The 17500-nt window shown below is 39.1% G+C and overlaps 1 protein-coding gene across 2 annotated transcripts in view; it reads left to right on the top strand.

Moving 5' to 3' along the window:
- LOC306786308 (RNA-binding Raly-like protein) overlaps positions 1-17500 on the top strand; it is a 59206-nt gene that overhangs the window by 30886 nt on the left and 10820 nt on the right. For both annotated transcript variants that reach the window (XM_079281045.1, XM_079281044.1), the window contains exons 3-4: positions 2232-2282; positions 14848-15017. In XM_079281045.1, coding sequence (XP_079137171.1) covers positions 2232-2282; positions 14848-15017 — 221 coding nt within the window. The remainder of the gene's footprint in view (positions 1-2231; positions 2283-14847; positions 15018-17500) is intronic.

Genomic DNA, 17500 nt, shown 5'->3' with positions numbered 1-17500 from the left:
GTGCCACGCTTCAGAGTTCAGTCTCCATCTCTCTTTTCATTATCGCTCCAGCTGATGTTCTTCTGCGTCTGCTGCTTCTTCTTCTTCTCCTCATTCTTCTCCTCATTCTTCTCCTTCTTCTTCTTCCTCCTCTGCTCTTTTTGGAAGTTGACCCTGAACGTTAAACGTATCATCATGCAACGGTTCTTATATCTTAAGAAATGTAATTGTTTTAGATCATTTTCCTCAAGTCCTTCAAGTCCAGAAACTCGTCTCAATTTCTCCTCGTTACATGAATACAGTCTTCAAAACAAACTTCCGTCTTCACAGGAAAGTTATTACGGTTTAGAAAAAGTTTATGGAATGTTTTCTGCTACTCAATACTTCTACTCCTCTTCTTTCTGAGGGAAATATTGAACTTTTATTGCACCACATTTATCTGACATGAATTACTTTACAGATTCAGATTATTAAAAGTAAATATGATCAACTAATAAGTGATGATGTGTTGTTATAGATTAAACTACCGGCAGTATATAAAATCATTAAAGTGATGAACACATTAATGCATTAACATTATAAATATATATATAAAAACATTAATATAATATATATTATTCTGCAGAAGAAGTACATTTACTTTTGGTACTCTAAGTATATTCTGAAGCTGATACTTTTGTACTTTCACTAGTAACATTTTGAATGTAGGCCTGTAACCTGTGACAGAGTATTTCTACACTGTGGTACTACTTTTACTTAAGTGAAAGATCCGAGTACTTGGTACAGTGTAGCATCACAGCAGCTGCTCCAGTAGCCAGCTAGCGTTAGCCCGTGGTGTCACTGACGTGATTAAAGTGTTTCTGGGTGAGCAGAGTTGCCGGTTTCAGTCCAGTCGCTGTGTGCTGCCTTGCCCAGAGGCTCGTTGGCGCTGTGTAAAGTAGGTCTGAATGCCATCTGCTCAGTTCAGCTCCAGAGACGACAGACATCTGGTGTGGCAGATCATTTAATTTGATTAAATGATCTATTATAATAAGGATTATTTATTCAAGTTATCACATATTATTCTCAAAGCTATTCTAGTTGTATTCTACTTATTTTGAAATATTATATTAGCATATTTAGCTGTAGCAGATAAACGTATTATATTGTATTTTATTCCACTGTAGTCTATTTTATTCTGTTGCAGTCTCAATTTTATTAAAAAGTTTACAAAATACTAGAATGTAGTGGCAAGTGTCGAATAATGTATTAGTCAACAATTATGACAATATAGTAAACACAATTGTAATAATTTATTGTATACTTTCTTTAAAATAAATAATTATAATTGTCAAATAATGTACATCAATAAACACTTAAAGCTAAGTACAGCCAAATTACAGAGTTTTATATAACATTTATTTCATGTTTGTAGCACTGCTAAATAAACTTTCGGACTGAAACTAAAGGGTTTCTTGTTTTGATTATCACATCAAAAGAATATCCGCTAAGGGCGATTATTTCAGCTAGTTAAGTTGTTTTTGTCCTTACATTACGTTGTGACCTATGTTGTAAGATTACATTGTGACATTGTTATGTTGTTACATTGTTACATTGCTACGGTGCATTGTTACATCACGTTGTTATTGGGTTGTTGCTCTACGTAGTAACGTTACGTTGTTGCGTTACGTTGTTGCGTTACGTTGTTGCGTTACGTTGTTGCGTTACGTTGTTGCGTTACGTTGTTGCGTTACGTTGTTACGTTGTTGCGTTACGTTGTTGCGTTACGTTGTTGCGTTACGTTGTTGCGTTACGTTGTTGCGTTACGTTGTTGCGTTTCATTGTTGCGTTACGTTGTTGCGTTTCGTTGTTTCGTTGTTGCGTTTCGTTGTTGCGTTACGTTGTTGCGTTTCGTTGTTGCATTACGTTGTTTTGTTGCCTTGCGTTGTTGTGCTATGTTACGTTGTTGCTTTATGTATTTACGCTACGTTGTTACGTTGTAGTAGTTTCGCTGCCTAAACCTAACCAATTGTTTCACAACATTAACCAAGTACCTTGAGCGTGATCTGCAAGCGTGATACGAGACTGATATGAAACATATTTATGAAATGTATTTTTGTTTCTGAATCTCCAACAAATCGAGTGGTTTGCAATAAACGTTCAATGCCCACATTGTCTCCTGGCGACAGGGTTGACTCTGTTGATCGTTACTCGTTTCAAGTGATCGGACGGCCGGCTGTTTGTGACCTTAGTTTCTCTCTTTGTCTCCTCAGATCGGCCTATGAGATGGAGTATGACAGATACCCAGGTGATCACTACAACAGGTACCAAACATCTGATGACCTCTTAATGAATCTCTTTCCTCAGTCTAATAATGACGCTGTAGTGTTTTACATTGGAGTTGAAAGCGCAGTGCGTACGTGCGTCGCTGTCAAACACATGCCGGCGTATTTGACGCAGTGAGAACCGGTGGTTGTGAGATCAGTTGTCTGACAGGAAAAAGACAGAGTCACAGAGGACACGCGTTCATATGAAAGCTGCCGGAAACTGAACCGATATTTTTGGTCTCAATGATTCAGGCAGCAGCTGTGAACGACCTCATGACAACTTCAGCAGTGTTCAACAGCCTCTAAATGTCTTTTTCCTGAGTGACTCAAACCGAGAGGAGGAAATTGGTCGCCCTCTCGGAGGACATGAACTGCCTCGACTCTCCATTTGTGTCTGGCTCACAGCGGCACAAATTAGATTTCCTGTTTGCTGGCAGCGTGCGTTGGTTGGACTGTGAGGGAACGATCCTCCTTCCCCTCAGAGAGCCTGTTTACAGGTCCAGATAGAGATGGAAGCTGCGAGTGGATCCCAGTTCAGCTTTCAGCCGGTTGAAGAGGCATTTTTATGAGGATGAGTGCCGCTGCCGGCCTCCCCTCTGCCCTCCATCCATCCTCACCATCAAAATACAGCCATCGAGTACAAAACTCCATCAAACAAGCAGAGGCGGGAGAGAGAGGATGACGGACCTGAGCTGGGAAGGTTAAAATCACATCTCTGGGATTTGTGCAAACAGAAGACAGCAAGACTGAGATAGAGATTCAAATAAATAGAGGATTAAGAGAGAGACAAAGGGAAAGATGTGAAGAAAAGCTGAGAGATGATACAGAAAGAAAGAATAATAATAAATAAAAGATGGTGGCCCAAGAGAGCAAAAAGAGAAAACGCATATGAAAGAATAGTCATTAAGTAAATAACAATAAAGACACTATCATATATATATAAATACACGCAATGTCTTTTCATAATCTGAAATAATGACAACAGTTCAACAGTACTGTTATGTAATATGTGGGGAAGTTTGAATTATTTAATTCTTCCTCTTTTGGGGCCAAAACTATTTCAAATGTCATAAAAGATTTGGTGTCTGAATTGTTTTATCTGTTTTATCTCTGTTAAAAAAGTTATCAATCAACATCAATAGAACAGCTGATTCACAACGTTTCAATGGTGTGTATATATACACACATATACAGTATATAGGGATATTTGTGTACATGTACTGTATTTGTGTATTTATGTGTGGATTGAAATATATCCCATATTACTACCTAACCTCAATCGACACCCCTCAAACGGATCACAGATCACACACACACACACACACACACACACACACACACACACACACACACACACACACACATCCATATATACATGTTGCTGGACTTCCATTCCTCACCTTTATACTCTTCAGTCTAAACCGTTATTTTCCTCAGTGTCCTGATGTCGCCTTTGTCTTCGTCCCTCTCTGACTTTGTATAATTCCTCGGCTCGTATGTGTGTGTTCGTGCACTTGTTTTGTACTCACTCTTCTACACAAAAAACTAAAACAATTATTAGCCAGAAAATATTATGACTATTGGAAAAAATAAGAACAACGTCCACACTTTGACAAACCCACCCAAGCTCATTTTCACCCACATAATCCACCCTAAAGCCCAAACTGGCATCATTTCAGATTCTCAGACCCAGTTATAGACGCAGTGTGGTGTCAACCAATCAGGGGCCACCAGTAAAATCAGTTTGTTTCATTTCTCATTGCACGCTTCTGTAATAATGTATGATTTATGTAATTAACTGAAATTTATACCTGCAAAGAAAACAACAATAACAAAAACAATTTGTCATTAAAATATGTATTTCACAAAATGAGCTTGCAGGAGAAGGTGGCGTTCTTAATGGACGGACTTCACTGGACGAGGAAAGCTTCTGCTTGTTCTGAGTGTGTTTAAGAAACTTGATTCAATCACTTTTTACTTTATTTGTTCAGTTTAGTTTTTTGTAGCGCTTTAGTTTTTGAAGTAGCAGAAAATGTGTGTGTGTGTGTGTGTGTGTGAGATGAGGACAATATATTCTTATGAACCTTGATGTGTCCACATGTTTTCATTTGTACGTTTGAAGTCCCGTTTTGTGGCTTTGAGGAGGGCGATGGACACAAAACAAGTTTCTTTCCTTTTCTTATTAATGCTTATTTTGTTCTGCGCAACTATTGTGAAGTCCACACAGAAACTGTAAAGGAACAAAAGCATTAATGTCTCCAGTACAACAGGAACCTCAGCCACCCGGCAGAGCTACGAGTGAGAGACAACGGAACTACAAACTTTGATTTGTAAATGTTAATTTTTAAGTAAATTTGATGTGTGTGAAAGAGAGATACAGCCGATTTATTTTCCATTTCCAAACCGATGCTGAAGTACCCGTGTGGACGTAGATCGTTTTCGTTTCCAAACAGAAAGGTGTTAGTGTGGCTGTAGCCAAACAGCAGGTATAAATCGACCTGCTGTGGTCTGGACACTATTTTATCGGCGCCCTGCTGCTTATTCACAGCCGGTAAAACTCCTGCCAGCACTGAAGGTGACACACGCTTATTTGTGCACACTGAGGACTCAGCAAATTCTAGACAACAGAGAAAAAACCCTAAAAAAACAACAACAAACACTCTGCCGTGTGTTTGTCAGAGAAATGTGCCACTTCGGCAATTGAGTGTGAAGGAGAACGACACAAAACAGGAGTTATAAATCATTTCCTGTCTCCTAAACATGTGATTCTTCCTCCATCAGCTGCTCAGAACTCACCTGAGATTTGACAGAAAGGCTACAACTACGTCACCTGTGTTCATGTGCAGAACGTCAAACACCAGGACGCAGACTCAGAGCTTTGACTTTGCTGAGTTTTAAATGGAGCCTCAAGCAGTCCAGTGGTCAGTCGACACGTTCAACAGCTTGCAGCCGGAGACGGTGTTTTGGTGTAACCGGTGACCGTGTTAACTGGCGACTCCATAGAAATAAAACAGGATCAGAACGGACATCAATGTAGTTGGATGATCAGAGCGGCGGCCATTTTCTTTGTGGACCGTTGTAGTGGGCCAACGTCTGTATAAACTAAACAGACTTATCGCACGTTGCTGAGGTGAGGTTTTGCAGCAACGAATGAAACGAGCAGTGGAGTCGTGACATTAAGAAGCGTAGAGAGTAAAGCCCCGCCCCTTTGGACCTTATTTAACAAACGTGCAGTAGTCAACGTCGAGAGACAGACGACTATTTGATCCTGTTTGAATTGTGCCATCAATTACACATTTTATTTTTATTTATTTATTTTTCAGGGACAATGCACACTAATCAACAGTTACACTGTGAGTGAGCCAGAGAGGCTCATTTCCAGCTGCTGTCCCCGGCCAGATGTTTCAAGGCAGCCGAAAATAACAAAATCTCAAATTGAAACGGAGTTAAAATTCATAGAGAAACAGACAGCAACATACAGACAAAACCGAAACACAGCAAAAGAAAAGTGAACGACATTAAAGCAGAGCAGACATAACAGGTTTCAGCATGCGTCACGCAGAACAGCCCCACCTACAGGACAAGCACAGGTAGCACTGAAGCGCTTCACAGACACAGCAAACAATGGAAAACAGCAACGCTGATCAAGACTAATGCACGTATAGATGAAACAAGCAGGACAGACAGCACATCAATGCTGGCACACCTGATTGGCAACAAGCCATTTCTTTAAGGCTTTTTTTAGGGCTTGTTTATGGAGAATATGAATGGGTTTTAATGTCGTGCTGCTGGCTTGTGCCCAGCTGGTTAAGCAGTCGGTCAGATGGGGGATAATCATTGCATTCAAATACAATTTTGCAGCTTGCATGGTTAGACAGTGTCTGATATATCTAAAATTCATGAGATTCAATTCTAAGACATTTGTCACATGTTTTACCTGTTTTTTAAAAGAGAGATTAGAATCAATAAAAATTCCTAAATATTTCAAATCTGACACGACCTGTAGCCTCTCACCAGCAACATAAACATCTGGCTCCAGTGACACTTTGCAAGCTCTCTTTGTGAAGAACTTTAACATTCAGGTGAAGGCAGGAATCTGCTGCCATTGAGTTACATTTGTCATTGTGGACGTGAGTTTAAGTGCAGCCTGTTCTTTGTTCTTTGCGTGCGCATCAATCACTGTGTCGTCAGCGTACATTTGAACATAATATGTTTGTTGATTTAAAAGATAATATTTCATGTTAAGAAACTGTAAAATGGGCCTCACTCGTTCTTTCTCTTCACGGATGATAAAGCGAGACGCTGGATAAAACATGCTAGGTGAGATAACGTTACATTTGGTGCGTAACCAAGTTAGCTAGCTAGCTAGCAAGCCAGATTCTTGACATGAAAATGATCTTTTAAATTGACAAACATGTTTAATCCGTGGCACAATTCAAACGGGATCAAAACAATATTTGTCTCTCGCCGATGAATGATGGACATGTATTTATCCCAAACTAATGTCCCATTGGGGACACCGGAAAGGGGAGGGACTTCACCGTGACACCTTTGTTCGGCTCTTTGGCCGGCGGGATGGTGTCCAGCGGGAGCACTGGGTCCAACGGTTCCTCGGCCTCGCTCCCCATTGCTCCATTGGAGATGGAGGATCTAGCTAACTAGCTAACTAGCCAGGTATCCCCACTAATGTGGCTGTCACCGTAACATCTAACAACAATCACCATTTTCTTTTGTACTGGTCAAATAACCAAGGAAACCAGTTCAATGTCCGTTCGTATTCTATGAGGGACCCTCGGCGGATGTGTCCCTGGTTGCTCACAGTGACGGCACCTACAGAACATGTGGTCTCGGTAATTATATCTAACAAAAGCACGATTATATCTCCCATGAAACTGAAACTTGTGAAATTGACACATAAGTTCTAAATTAAATTCGTTAAATTAGATGTCACGATTCCATTTCAAACTTGCTTTACAGACCAAATACCAAAAGTTTGCTGCAACACTTTCCCCCCCGTCTGCAGTGACACGAGGTGATTCTGAACAAACAGCAGCAGCCTCGCTCACACGTTGACTTTCAGACGAAGGTTAAAGGAAACAAATGTCGAACTAAAATGGAAAACAAATGGAAACAGCGGTGGAGCGACGGCGGTCTGACCGGCCCACCACGGGCTGAAAACACCGATCACTGCAGGCCGCCAAGGACAGGTGGAGGAGGAGGAGGTGTAACTGTATGTTAGCTGCAGAAGAAGATGGAAGAGAGGATGAAGAGAACAGCAGATGAGAGAGGAAAAAGTGGCTGACAGCATGAAAAATGAGCGTGTTGGCAGCCGGCAGATAAACGCTCCACTCAGTTCCTTCCCTCTGTTCACTCGTCTGCTTCTTTCCTCACTCGCATGCCTTCGGTTCAGCGGGGAAGCCCACATGATTCATTTGTGAAGTGCAGCTCCGGTCGTGGTTCAGTTACTGCAGGACGATCATCTGAGTCACCAGAAGAATTACAGCATCGGTCAAGAAAGTACGCAGATGTTATCGTGGTGTAGAAATGATACAAGTAAAAGTCATTCATTGAAAATCTAAAAAGAACAGTTACAATCAAAATGTTCAGGGAGTTCTATATCTTTATATTTAACATTATTTGACAGTATCTGGGTAGTTCGGGAAATATGCAAAATGCAATCTATTGTTTTTGGGTACAGGGACACGAATTGTTTGGGATGACATCACGTTAAAATGAACGTGAACAAACCACTTCCATAAAACCATAATGTTGTGTCAAACACCGGTCTAGTGGTTGAAAGTCTTGTGCTTTTTGGATCCGTCCAGCTCCTCTCCCCCGGATCACTAGGTGTCTTTTTGGATATTAAATATCACGTCACGTTGATGCATTTAATTTGTGTGTCCATGAAAAAAACCTGACAATGTGTGTCCATGTACACAAAACAAAAAGATTGCATTTCGTGACTATTTCACGTCCTGCCATGATACCCGGCTGGTTTTTAACACTGATGCGGGCGAAGCTACACAGTGATTGACAGGTAATAGAGTATTTTCACATAACCCCCCCCCCACACACACACACACACACACACACACACACACACTCACACACAGCTGAACAGTGTTTGTCCAGGAGTAACAAAATCATTTGACCCGTCCAGCCAGCAGAAGGATAATATTTCATGAACACCACCTCTGGGAAAGCCTCCAGTATTTTATTTATTTAATCTTCATCTGGAGAATAACAACAAGCTTCAGTGTGTGTGTGACTCCACAGCCGTGTCTCAGCTCGGAGACTGGATGCAAAGCTGTGGCCGTGTCAACACCGCCGTCCTGTAAATATTTATAGGCGTTTATCTGCCGGGCTGCGGATTATCAGCTTAGCGAGGTACAGTGCCCCCCCACGACCAACTCGGCAGTTATCCTGCGAGGACAAACAGCAGCAGGTCTGAATATGCATCACAAATCAAAAAGTTGTCAATCAAAATATGTTAATTCCTTTGCCTGTGCTGCTGTAAACTTTGTGTGACAGAGAGACATAAAAAAAATCTGAATCCTGAAGTCCATATGAAGAAGATAAAAGTAAAGTGAGACCTGTAAGTTTGTGACTAACGACACAAACTTTCTGTATTTTCAGCTGGAATCACATCACTTCTACCTTTTTATGAAAAGCTTTTACTGAACATGAGCACTTTTACATTTTAATGAACATTTTTTGTTTAACCTTTGTTTCTGGACATGAAGTGATTTTCTTTTTACGCGTTGCTGGTCACCTGTAACACTTCATCCTTCAGTTTATCACAAACATTCAACATCAACACATAAAGGAACACTTCATCCTTCAGTTTATCACAAACATTCATCATCAACACATAAAGGAACACTTCATCCTTCAGTTTATCACAAACATTCAACATCATCACATAAAGGAACACTTCATCCTTCAGTTTATATCAAACATTCATCATCAACACATAAAGGAACACTTAATCCTTCAGTTTATCACAAACATTCATCATCAACACATAAAGGAACACTTCATCCTTCAGTTTATCACAAACATTCAACAGCATCACATAAAGGAACACTTCATCCTTCAGTTTATCACAAACATTCATCATCAACACATAAAGAAACACTTCATCCTTCAGTTTATCACAAACATTCAACATCATCACATAAAGGAACACTTCATCCTTCAATTTATCACAAACATTCATCATCAACACATAAAGAAACACTTCATCCTTCAGTTTATCACAAACATTCAACATCAACACATAAAGGAACACTTCATCCTTCAGTTTATCACAAACATTCATCATCAACACATAAAGAAACACTTCATCCTTCAGTTTATCACAAACATTCAACATCAACACATAAAGGAACACTTCATCCTTCAGTTTATCACAAACATTCAACATCATCACATAAAGGAACACTTCATCCTTCAGTTTATCACAAACATTCAACATCAACACATAAAGGAACACTTCATCCTTCAGTTTATCACAAACTTTCAACATCAATACATAAAGGAACACTTCATCCTTCAGTTCATCACAAACATTCAACATCAACACATAAAGGAACACTTCATCCTTCAGTTTATCACAAACATTAAACATCAACACATAAAGGAACACTTCATCCTTCAGTTTATCACAAACATTCATCATCAACACATAAAGGAACACTTCATCCTTCAGTTTATCACAAACATTCAACATCATCACATAAAGGAACACTTCATCCTTCAGTTTATCACAAACATTCAACATCAATACATAAAGGAACACTTCATCCTTCAGTTCATCACAAACATTCAACATCAACACATAAAGGAACACTTCATCCTTCAGTTTATCACAAACATTAAACATCAACACATAAAGGAACACTTCATCCTTCAGTTTATCACAAACATTCATCATCAACACATAAAGGAACACTTCATCCTTCAGTTTATCACAAACATTCAACATCAACACATAAAGGAACACTTCATCCTTCAGTTTATCACAAACATTCAACATCATCACATAAAGGAACACTTCATCCTTCAGTTTATCACAAACATTCAACATCAACACATAAAGGAACACTTCATCCTTCAGTTTATCACAAACATTCAACACCAACACATAAAGGAAACACTTCATCCTTCAGTTTATCACAAACATTCATCATCAACACATAAAGGAACACTTCATCCTTCAGTTTATCACAAATATTAAACATCATCACATAAAGGAACACTTCATCCTTCAGTTTATCACAAACATTAAACATCATCACATAAAGGAACACTTCATCCTTCAGTTTATCACAAACATTAAACATCACATAAAGGAACACTTCATCCTTCAGTTTATCACAAACATTAAACATCACATAAAGGAACACTTCATCCTTCAGTTTATCACAAACATTCAACATCAACACATAAAGGAACACTTCATCCTTCAGTTTATCACAAACATTCAACATCAATACATAAAGGAACACTTCATCCTTCAGTTCATCACAAACATTCAACATCAACACATAAAGGAACACTTCATCCTTCAGTTTATCACAAACATTAAACATCAACACATAAAGGAACACTTCATCCTTCAGTTTATCACAAACATTCATCATCAACACATAAAGGAACACTTCATCCTTCAGTTTATCACAAACATTCAACATCATCACATAAAGGAACACTTCATCCTTCAGTTTATCACAAACATTCAACATCAATACATAAAGGAACACTTCATCCTTCAGTTCATCACAAACATTCAACATCAACACATAAAGGAACACTTCATCCTTCAGTTTATCACAAACATTAAACATCAACACATAAAGGAACACTTCATCCTTCAGTTTATCACAAACATTCATCATCAACACATAAAGGAACACTTCATCCTTCAGTTTATCACAAACATTCAACATCAACACATAAAGGAACACTTCATCCTTCAGTTTATCACAAACATTCAACATCATCACATAAAGGAGCACTTCATCCTTCAGTTTATCACAAACATTCAACATCAACACATAAAGGAACACTTCATCCTTCAGTTTATCACAAACATTCAACACCAACACATAAAGGAAACACTTCATCCTTCAGTTTATCACAAACATTCATCATCAACACATAAAGGAACACTTCATCCTTCAGTTTATCACAAATATTAAACATCATCACATAAAGGAACACTTCATCCTTCAGTTTATCACAAACATTAAACATCATCACATAAAGGAACACTTCATCCTTCAGTTTATCACAAACATTAAACATCACATAAAGGAACACTTCATCCTTCAGTTTATCACAAACATTAAACATCACATAAAGGAACACTTCATCCTTCAGTTTATCACAAACATTCAACATCAACACATAAAGGAACACTTCATCCTTCAGTTTATCACAAACATTCAACATCAATACATAAAGGAACACTTCATCCTTCAGTTCATCACAAACATTCAACATCAACACATAAAGGAACACTTCATCCTTCAGTTTATCACAAACATTAAACATCAACACATAAAGGAACACTTCATCCTTCAGTTTATCACAAACATTCATCATCAACACATAAAGGAACACTTCATCCTTCAGTTTATCACAAACATTCAACATCATCACATAAAGGAACACTTCATCCTTCAGTTTATCACAAACATTCAACATCAATACATAAAGGAACACTTCATCCTTCAGTTCATCACAAACATTCAACATCAACACATAAAGGAACACTTCATCCTTCAGTTTATCACAAACATTAAACATCAACACATAAAGGAACACTTCATCCTTCAGTTTATCACAAACATTCATCATCAACACATAAAGGAACACTTCATCCTTCAGTTTATCACAAACATTCAACATCAACACATACAGGAACACTTCATCCTTCAGTTTATCACAAACATTCAACATCATCACATAAAGGAGCACTTCATCCTTCAGTTTATCACAAACATTCAACATCAACACATAAAGGAACACTTCATCCTTCAGTTTATCACAAACATTCAACACCAACACATAAAGGAAACACTTCATCCTTCAGTTTATCACAAACATTCATCATCAACACATAAAGGAACACTTCATCCTTCAGTTTATCACAAATATTAAACATCATCACATAAAGGAACACTTCATCCTTCAGTTTATCACAAACATTAAACATCATCACATAAAGGAACACTTCATCCTTCAGTTTATCACAAACATTAAACATCACAGAAAGGAACACTTCATCCTTCAGTTTATCACAAACATTAAACATCATCACAGAAAGGAACACTTCATCCTTCAGTTTATCACAAACATTCAACATCAACACATAAAGAAACACTTCATCCTTCAGTTTATCACAAACATTAAACATCATCACAGAAAGGAACACTTCATCCTTCAGTTTATCACAAACATTCATCATCAACATATAAAGGAACACTTCTTGCATCAAAATTATATTTTTAAGATTATAGTTACATTTATACACAGTGATAACTTTGTTTTTACATGTATTGAAACATATATTTGCATAGACTCATTTAAATAAAACCCCAAATAATGTATTTTATCTTAATATTGAAACTGATCTGACCCCATACACTTAACTAATAGTTTAAGAAGTTCAGTTTGACAGGAACGTGAACAGTGAATTTTGTACAACTTGTAGCACATTTGATATTTTTCTTTCCATTGATGAATCAACTCACGAAAAAAATTAAAATCCAGATTTGATCAAAACTGTCACGTCAAGTGAAAACATGAAATCCCCCCCGAACATTATTACATGTTTGTGTCATTTTTCCTCAGGCCTTTGATGTGTAAATGTTGTTCTACACCCCTAAAGCAGCTTTTGAAATGAGCTGTGTGTGTGTGTGAGTGTGTGTGTGTGTGTGTGTGTGTGTGTGTGTGTGTGTGTGTGTGTGTGTGTGTGTGTGTGTGTGTGTGTGTGTGTGTGTGTGTGTGTGTGTGTGTGTGCGCGCGTGCGTGCATGTGTGTGTGTGTGCGTGCGCGCATGTTTATTTGTGCGACGGAGAAAGAGATGAAGTGTATTCATGTTTTCATGTTGCAGTCGCTCCTCCTGCAGCGGTCGATGGCTGCCGGGATAGATAGCGGAGGTTGACGGAGAGGAAGCGCCTCCTCTATCGCTCTCTGCATCAAATTGGAGGCGTCAGTCAGATCTCAACCTGCAGCACAACACCTAAAAAAACACCCCGTCGGGGTTCAAAGAGGAAGAAAAGCAAGCAGGGAGGGAATGTGGGATGATTTGATGAAATGAAATCAGTGCCGGTTATCCGTTTTTTTTCTCAGATAAATTGTTCTGTCCTTCATAAAGTTTCCTCTCACCTCGAGCAGGTGCTGCAGATATAACACCAAAAATTAACTTTACTTGACTTTTCAACTGCAGCTTCATTATTACGTTAGAGCTTTCATTCTCAATTCATTTCATGATAGATCATTTTTAATACTTTTGTAAGAATTAAGGGGTATTTTGTTCTGGGTTAGCAGGTTAGTGGAAGAAGCAGAGAGAACGTCCTTCAGGACTCAGAGGAACTGAGTTTAAACCTCCGGTTCTGAAAAGTGAAGCCAAAGCTTCATGTGTTGAAGCTGCATTCTCTCTAGTGTCCACCAGGGGGCGACTCCTCTGGTTGTATAGAAGTCTATAGAAAATGACTCTACTTCTCTCTTGATTTATTCCCTCAGTAAACATTGTAAACATGAGTTTATGTCTCAATCTCTAGTTTCAAGTCTTCTTCAATACAGCATGATGTTCATTTAGTACATTATGGTCCATTTAGAGTCACACAGACCATAAAGCAGGGGATGCTTTAGGGCGGGGCTACTGTGATTGACAGGTCTCTACCAGAGACGTATACGGAGTCTCTAAGTCACTCCTCAGTCCAGATATGGTCAGATATGATTCATCACAGAGCTCCATTAAAAACACATCAATACGTTGTTCCTTCATCTAAACAAACACAAGTTTTGTTTTTTGTACCCAATCGCTCATACAAACACTCACTGCAGCACTAAATGTGGATTCATCCACCGCTGAAAATAGTCCCCAACAAATGCTCTATTTCCTCCTGTTTGTTTGATAAGAACTTGAGTGACCAGCTGCTTGAGGAGATTACTGAGACCTTTTAAAGCATAAAGCTATTATGCTAAATATATATATATTTGTTGACAATTGGTAAAGTGTAGAATAACAGCAGACTTTGGCCAAATCCTCAAAATCAGTAATTCAGACATCAACATGCCCTTTAAAAATAAAGACAAATGCCAAGTTGAACTAACATTGTATTCTTTGTATTTCTTCTGGTTTATTAGCATAGCTTATAAATTACTTGAGTTTGTTCCCAACATAAAGATCAAATCTGCTCATGACACAGATTACCCTCCACTTCATTACAGACATAAAACAATCAGGAAGACGCAGCAGAGCCTCGGGCAGCAATGCATCATGGGACTCTGATCTCTGTGTGTGTGTGTGTGTGTGTGTGTGTTGCAGGGTGTTTGACTACCAGCGTGTCCCGTCCTCGGTCCCGGTGGATCCCAGTCCTGTCAAGCGGCCCCGCCCTTCATCTTCCTCCTCCTCCTCTTCCTCCACAGCAGCTCTGAGGATGAAGAGACGCCGAGCTTCCAGCCGGAGCAACAACAAACACACCTCCTCCTCTGAATGTGAGCGAAACGCTGCACTCACACACGCTTCACCTTCCTGCTGCTCCAACTTGTGTTCTTTAAACTGATGAGCTGAAACATTCGTACTGATTCGCTGAACTTGTTCTGGTGTCAGAAAGCTAATTAAAGCTAAAATGAAATGACTAAAATAACTAAAATAAATCGAATTGAAATGCAAAGCTCCTATTTTTACTGCCTTGTTTTGGACATATACCTGAAATAATTTCCACTTTATGGTCTTCATCTCCAAAACTGTGCTTTAATTAACTAGGGGGCTACATTAAATGAATACTCCTTTTAAAACCAGTGTTTGTTATTCTTATCACTTTATTATATATAAATTCCATCAGCTTCACTGCCGACATCGTCTTTTTCTGCAAAGCCGCGGAACTCAAATTACACAGAAAACACGATGAAAGACACAAAAGCAGTCCAGCATGTTTCACCTGAACGCGTCCGCAGTGACCTTTATGGATTCTGAGATTTTACATTAAATCAAAATATAAAGTACTTTTGACTACGTTCATGGTCCTCTGGGTCTCTCCTCAAAGGTTAAATATGAGTCCAGCATGAAGAACTACCGTTTGGACTGTCATGATATAGAGCAGTGGTTCCCAACCTGAGGTCCGGGTGCCCCTCAGAGGGACGCCAAAGATTTGTAAAAAAATTAGATTTGAATCAGAAACAGTTAATTTATTTATTTAAGTACGTTTGCTCACACAAGGAAGTTGTCTTGGTGATTGGTGCATGACAGTAAACACAGTGCGAATAGAATGAGACATTATTTGAAAATACAAGACATGAAAATGTTTAAATAGAATACGATAAACAAACGAACAAATTAAGAGTATGTTAAAGCAGGTTATTGAAGTGTTCGTGTATATTTAAGTGAAGAGTTGATGTGTAATTGTTCGAGACATTAGGGGTCCATTCACCACTGAAAATCTAAATCACACACTTTCTGTGTCATTTATACAAAAGTCTGAATATAAAACTTTTTGAAAAGATCTTTTTTGTTGTTGTACTATTTGTAGAATTAGATTCTGGTGTTCGATGCGTACGATTGTTTCCGACCTCGTGTCATTAAAACATTTCCGATAAAGTCCAAAAGTAAAATCCTTAAAGACGCCGTCACTATTTATGTTAACAAAGATAACGACTTATATTCATTAAAGAAAGTAGATTTAATAAAAACTCTTGATATACGCTGAATCAATTTATCCACATTTATTTCAAATTCATAAAAAGAAAAAAGTATGGTGATGACGGAGTGGGCGGGGCTTCAAGGGAACAACTTTGGTAACCACTAGTTGGATTCAGATTTTTGATCTGATGAACTTTGAACTTCTTGTATCGCTGCTCAAGAAAAACTATTTGTTTACATACAAGAATAATAAAGCAATGACGACTCTATTCTCCATTAATTCACTTTATTTTTTTAGATATGGCACAATTAACTCATGTTTACAATGTTTACTGAGGGAATAAATCAAGAGAGAAGTAGAGTCATTTTCTATAGACTTCTATACAACCAGAGGAGTCGCCCCCTGGTGGACACTAGAGAGAATGCAGCTTTAACACATGACGCTTTGGCTTCACTTCACTGAACCGGAGGTTGCCTCCTGTTAAAATTAGTGGAGTCCTTTAAGTTTTGCTTTGTCCTTGTTCGGCTGCACATTGTTTGCAGAAGGCCTCACTGATATCATCAAAATGAACCAATAAGAGGACTAATATGGATAAAATCCTAACGATACCCCGAGTCAGAAGTATTTATGAGTTGCATCCAAAACACTTTATATCCAGAAGATCATTGAACCAAATGAATCCATAGAGTCATTATATCTGTTGTTGTGACCGCAGTCGTGTGGGTTTTGAATTTTTAAAAGGCTTTTAACCAGAAGGGGCCAGAGACAGCGACACCCAGAGAGGTCGACGCGCTCTGTGTTTAAATGTCACACCGGGATAATGTTCTTTATTTAAGTCTGCAGCCGACACGAGCTCCGTTTGTAAAGCGGGATCTCTCGGAGGATCTTTTCCTTTTCTAAGACCCTGCTCATGTTGTCTCCTCGGTGGTGGGGCCCCAGGGGGCTGCAGGGGGGGGGGGGGGGGGGCGCCAGATGGTCTCTTCATTAAAAGCCTCCGTACCGCGGGGCTCTCTCCCTCCTGCTAATCTCAGCCGAGCCTATCAGCGCTTCCACTTCAGACGGAGTTAACCGTGCGTGGCAAATAAGAATTGTTTATACTGGTTTATTACAAGGCTTAATAGTTTTTACTTCGCCACCATCACGAGTACAAATGAGATTGCCTTTGCAAGCTCCCCGGAGGTCGAGCAGCTTTCAGGAGTGAAGTATAGTTTTCAGGGTCGTTCGGCGAGCTGGCGGCGGCGGCGGGATCGCAACGCTGAGCGTACCCGATGGTTCAGGAGCAGCAGAACCATCGTCCGTTCTCAAGATGTTTTTTTAGCCGACTGATGAAGGAAAAGT

Source organism: Melanostigma gelatinosum (assembly GCF_949748355.1).
Source record: "Melanostigma gelatinosum genome assembly, chromosome: 1".
NCBI classification, from domain to species: domain Eukaryota; kingdom Metazoa; phylum Chordata; class Actinopteri; order Perciformes; family Zoarcidae; genus Melanostigma; species Melanostigma gelatinosum.
The sequence above is the reverse complement of the archived record's forward strand: the minus strand, read 5'-3'. Positions and strand labels throughout refer to the sequence as shown.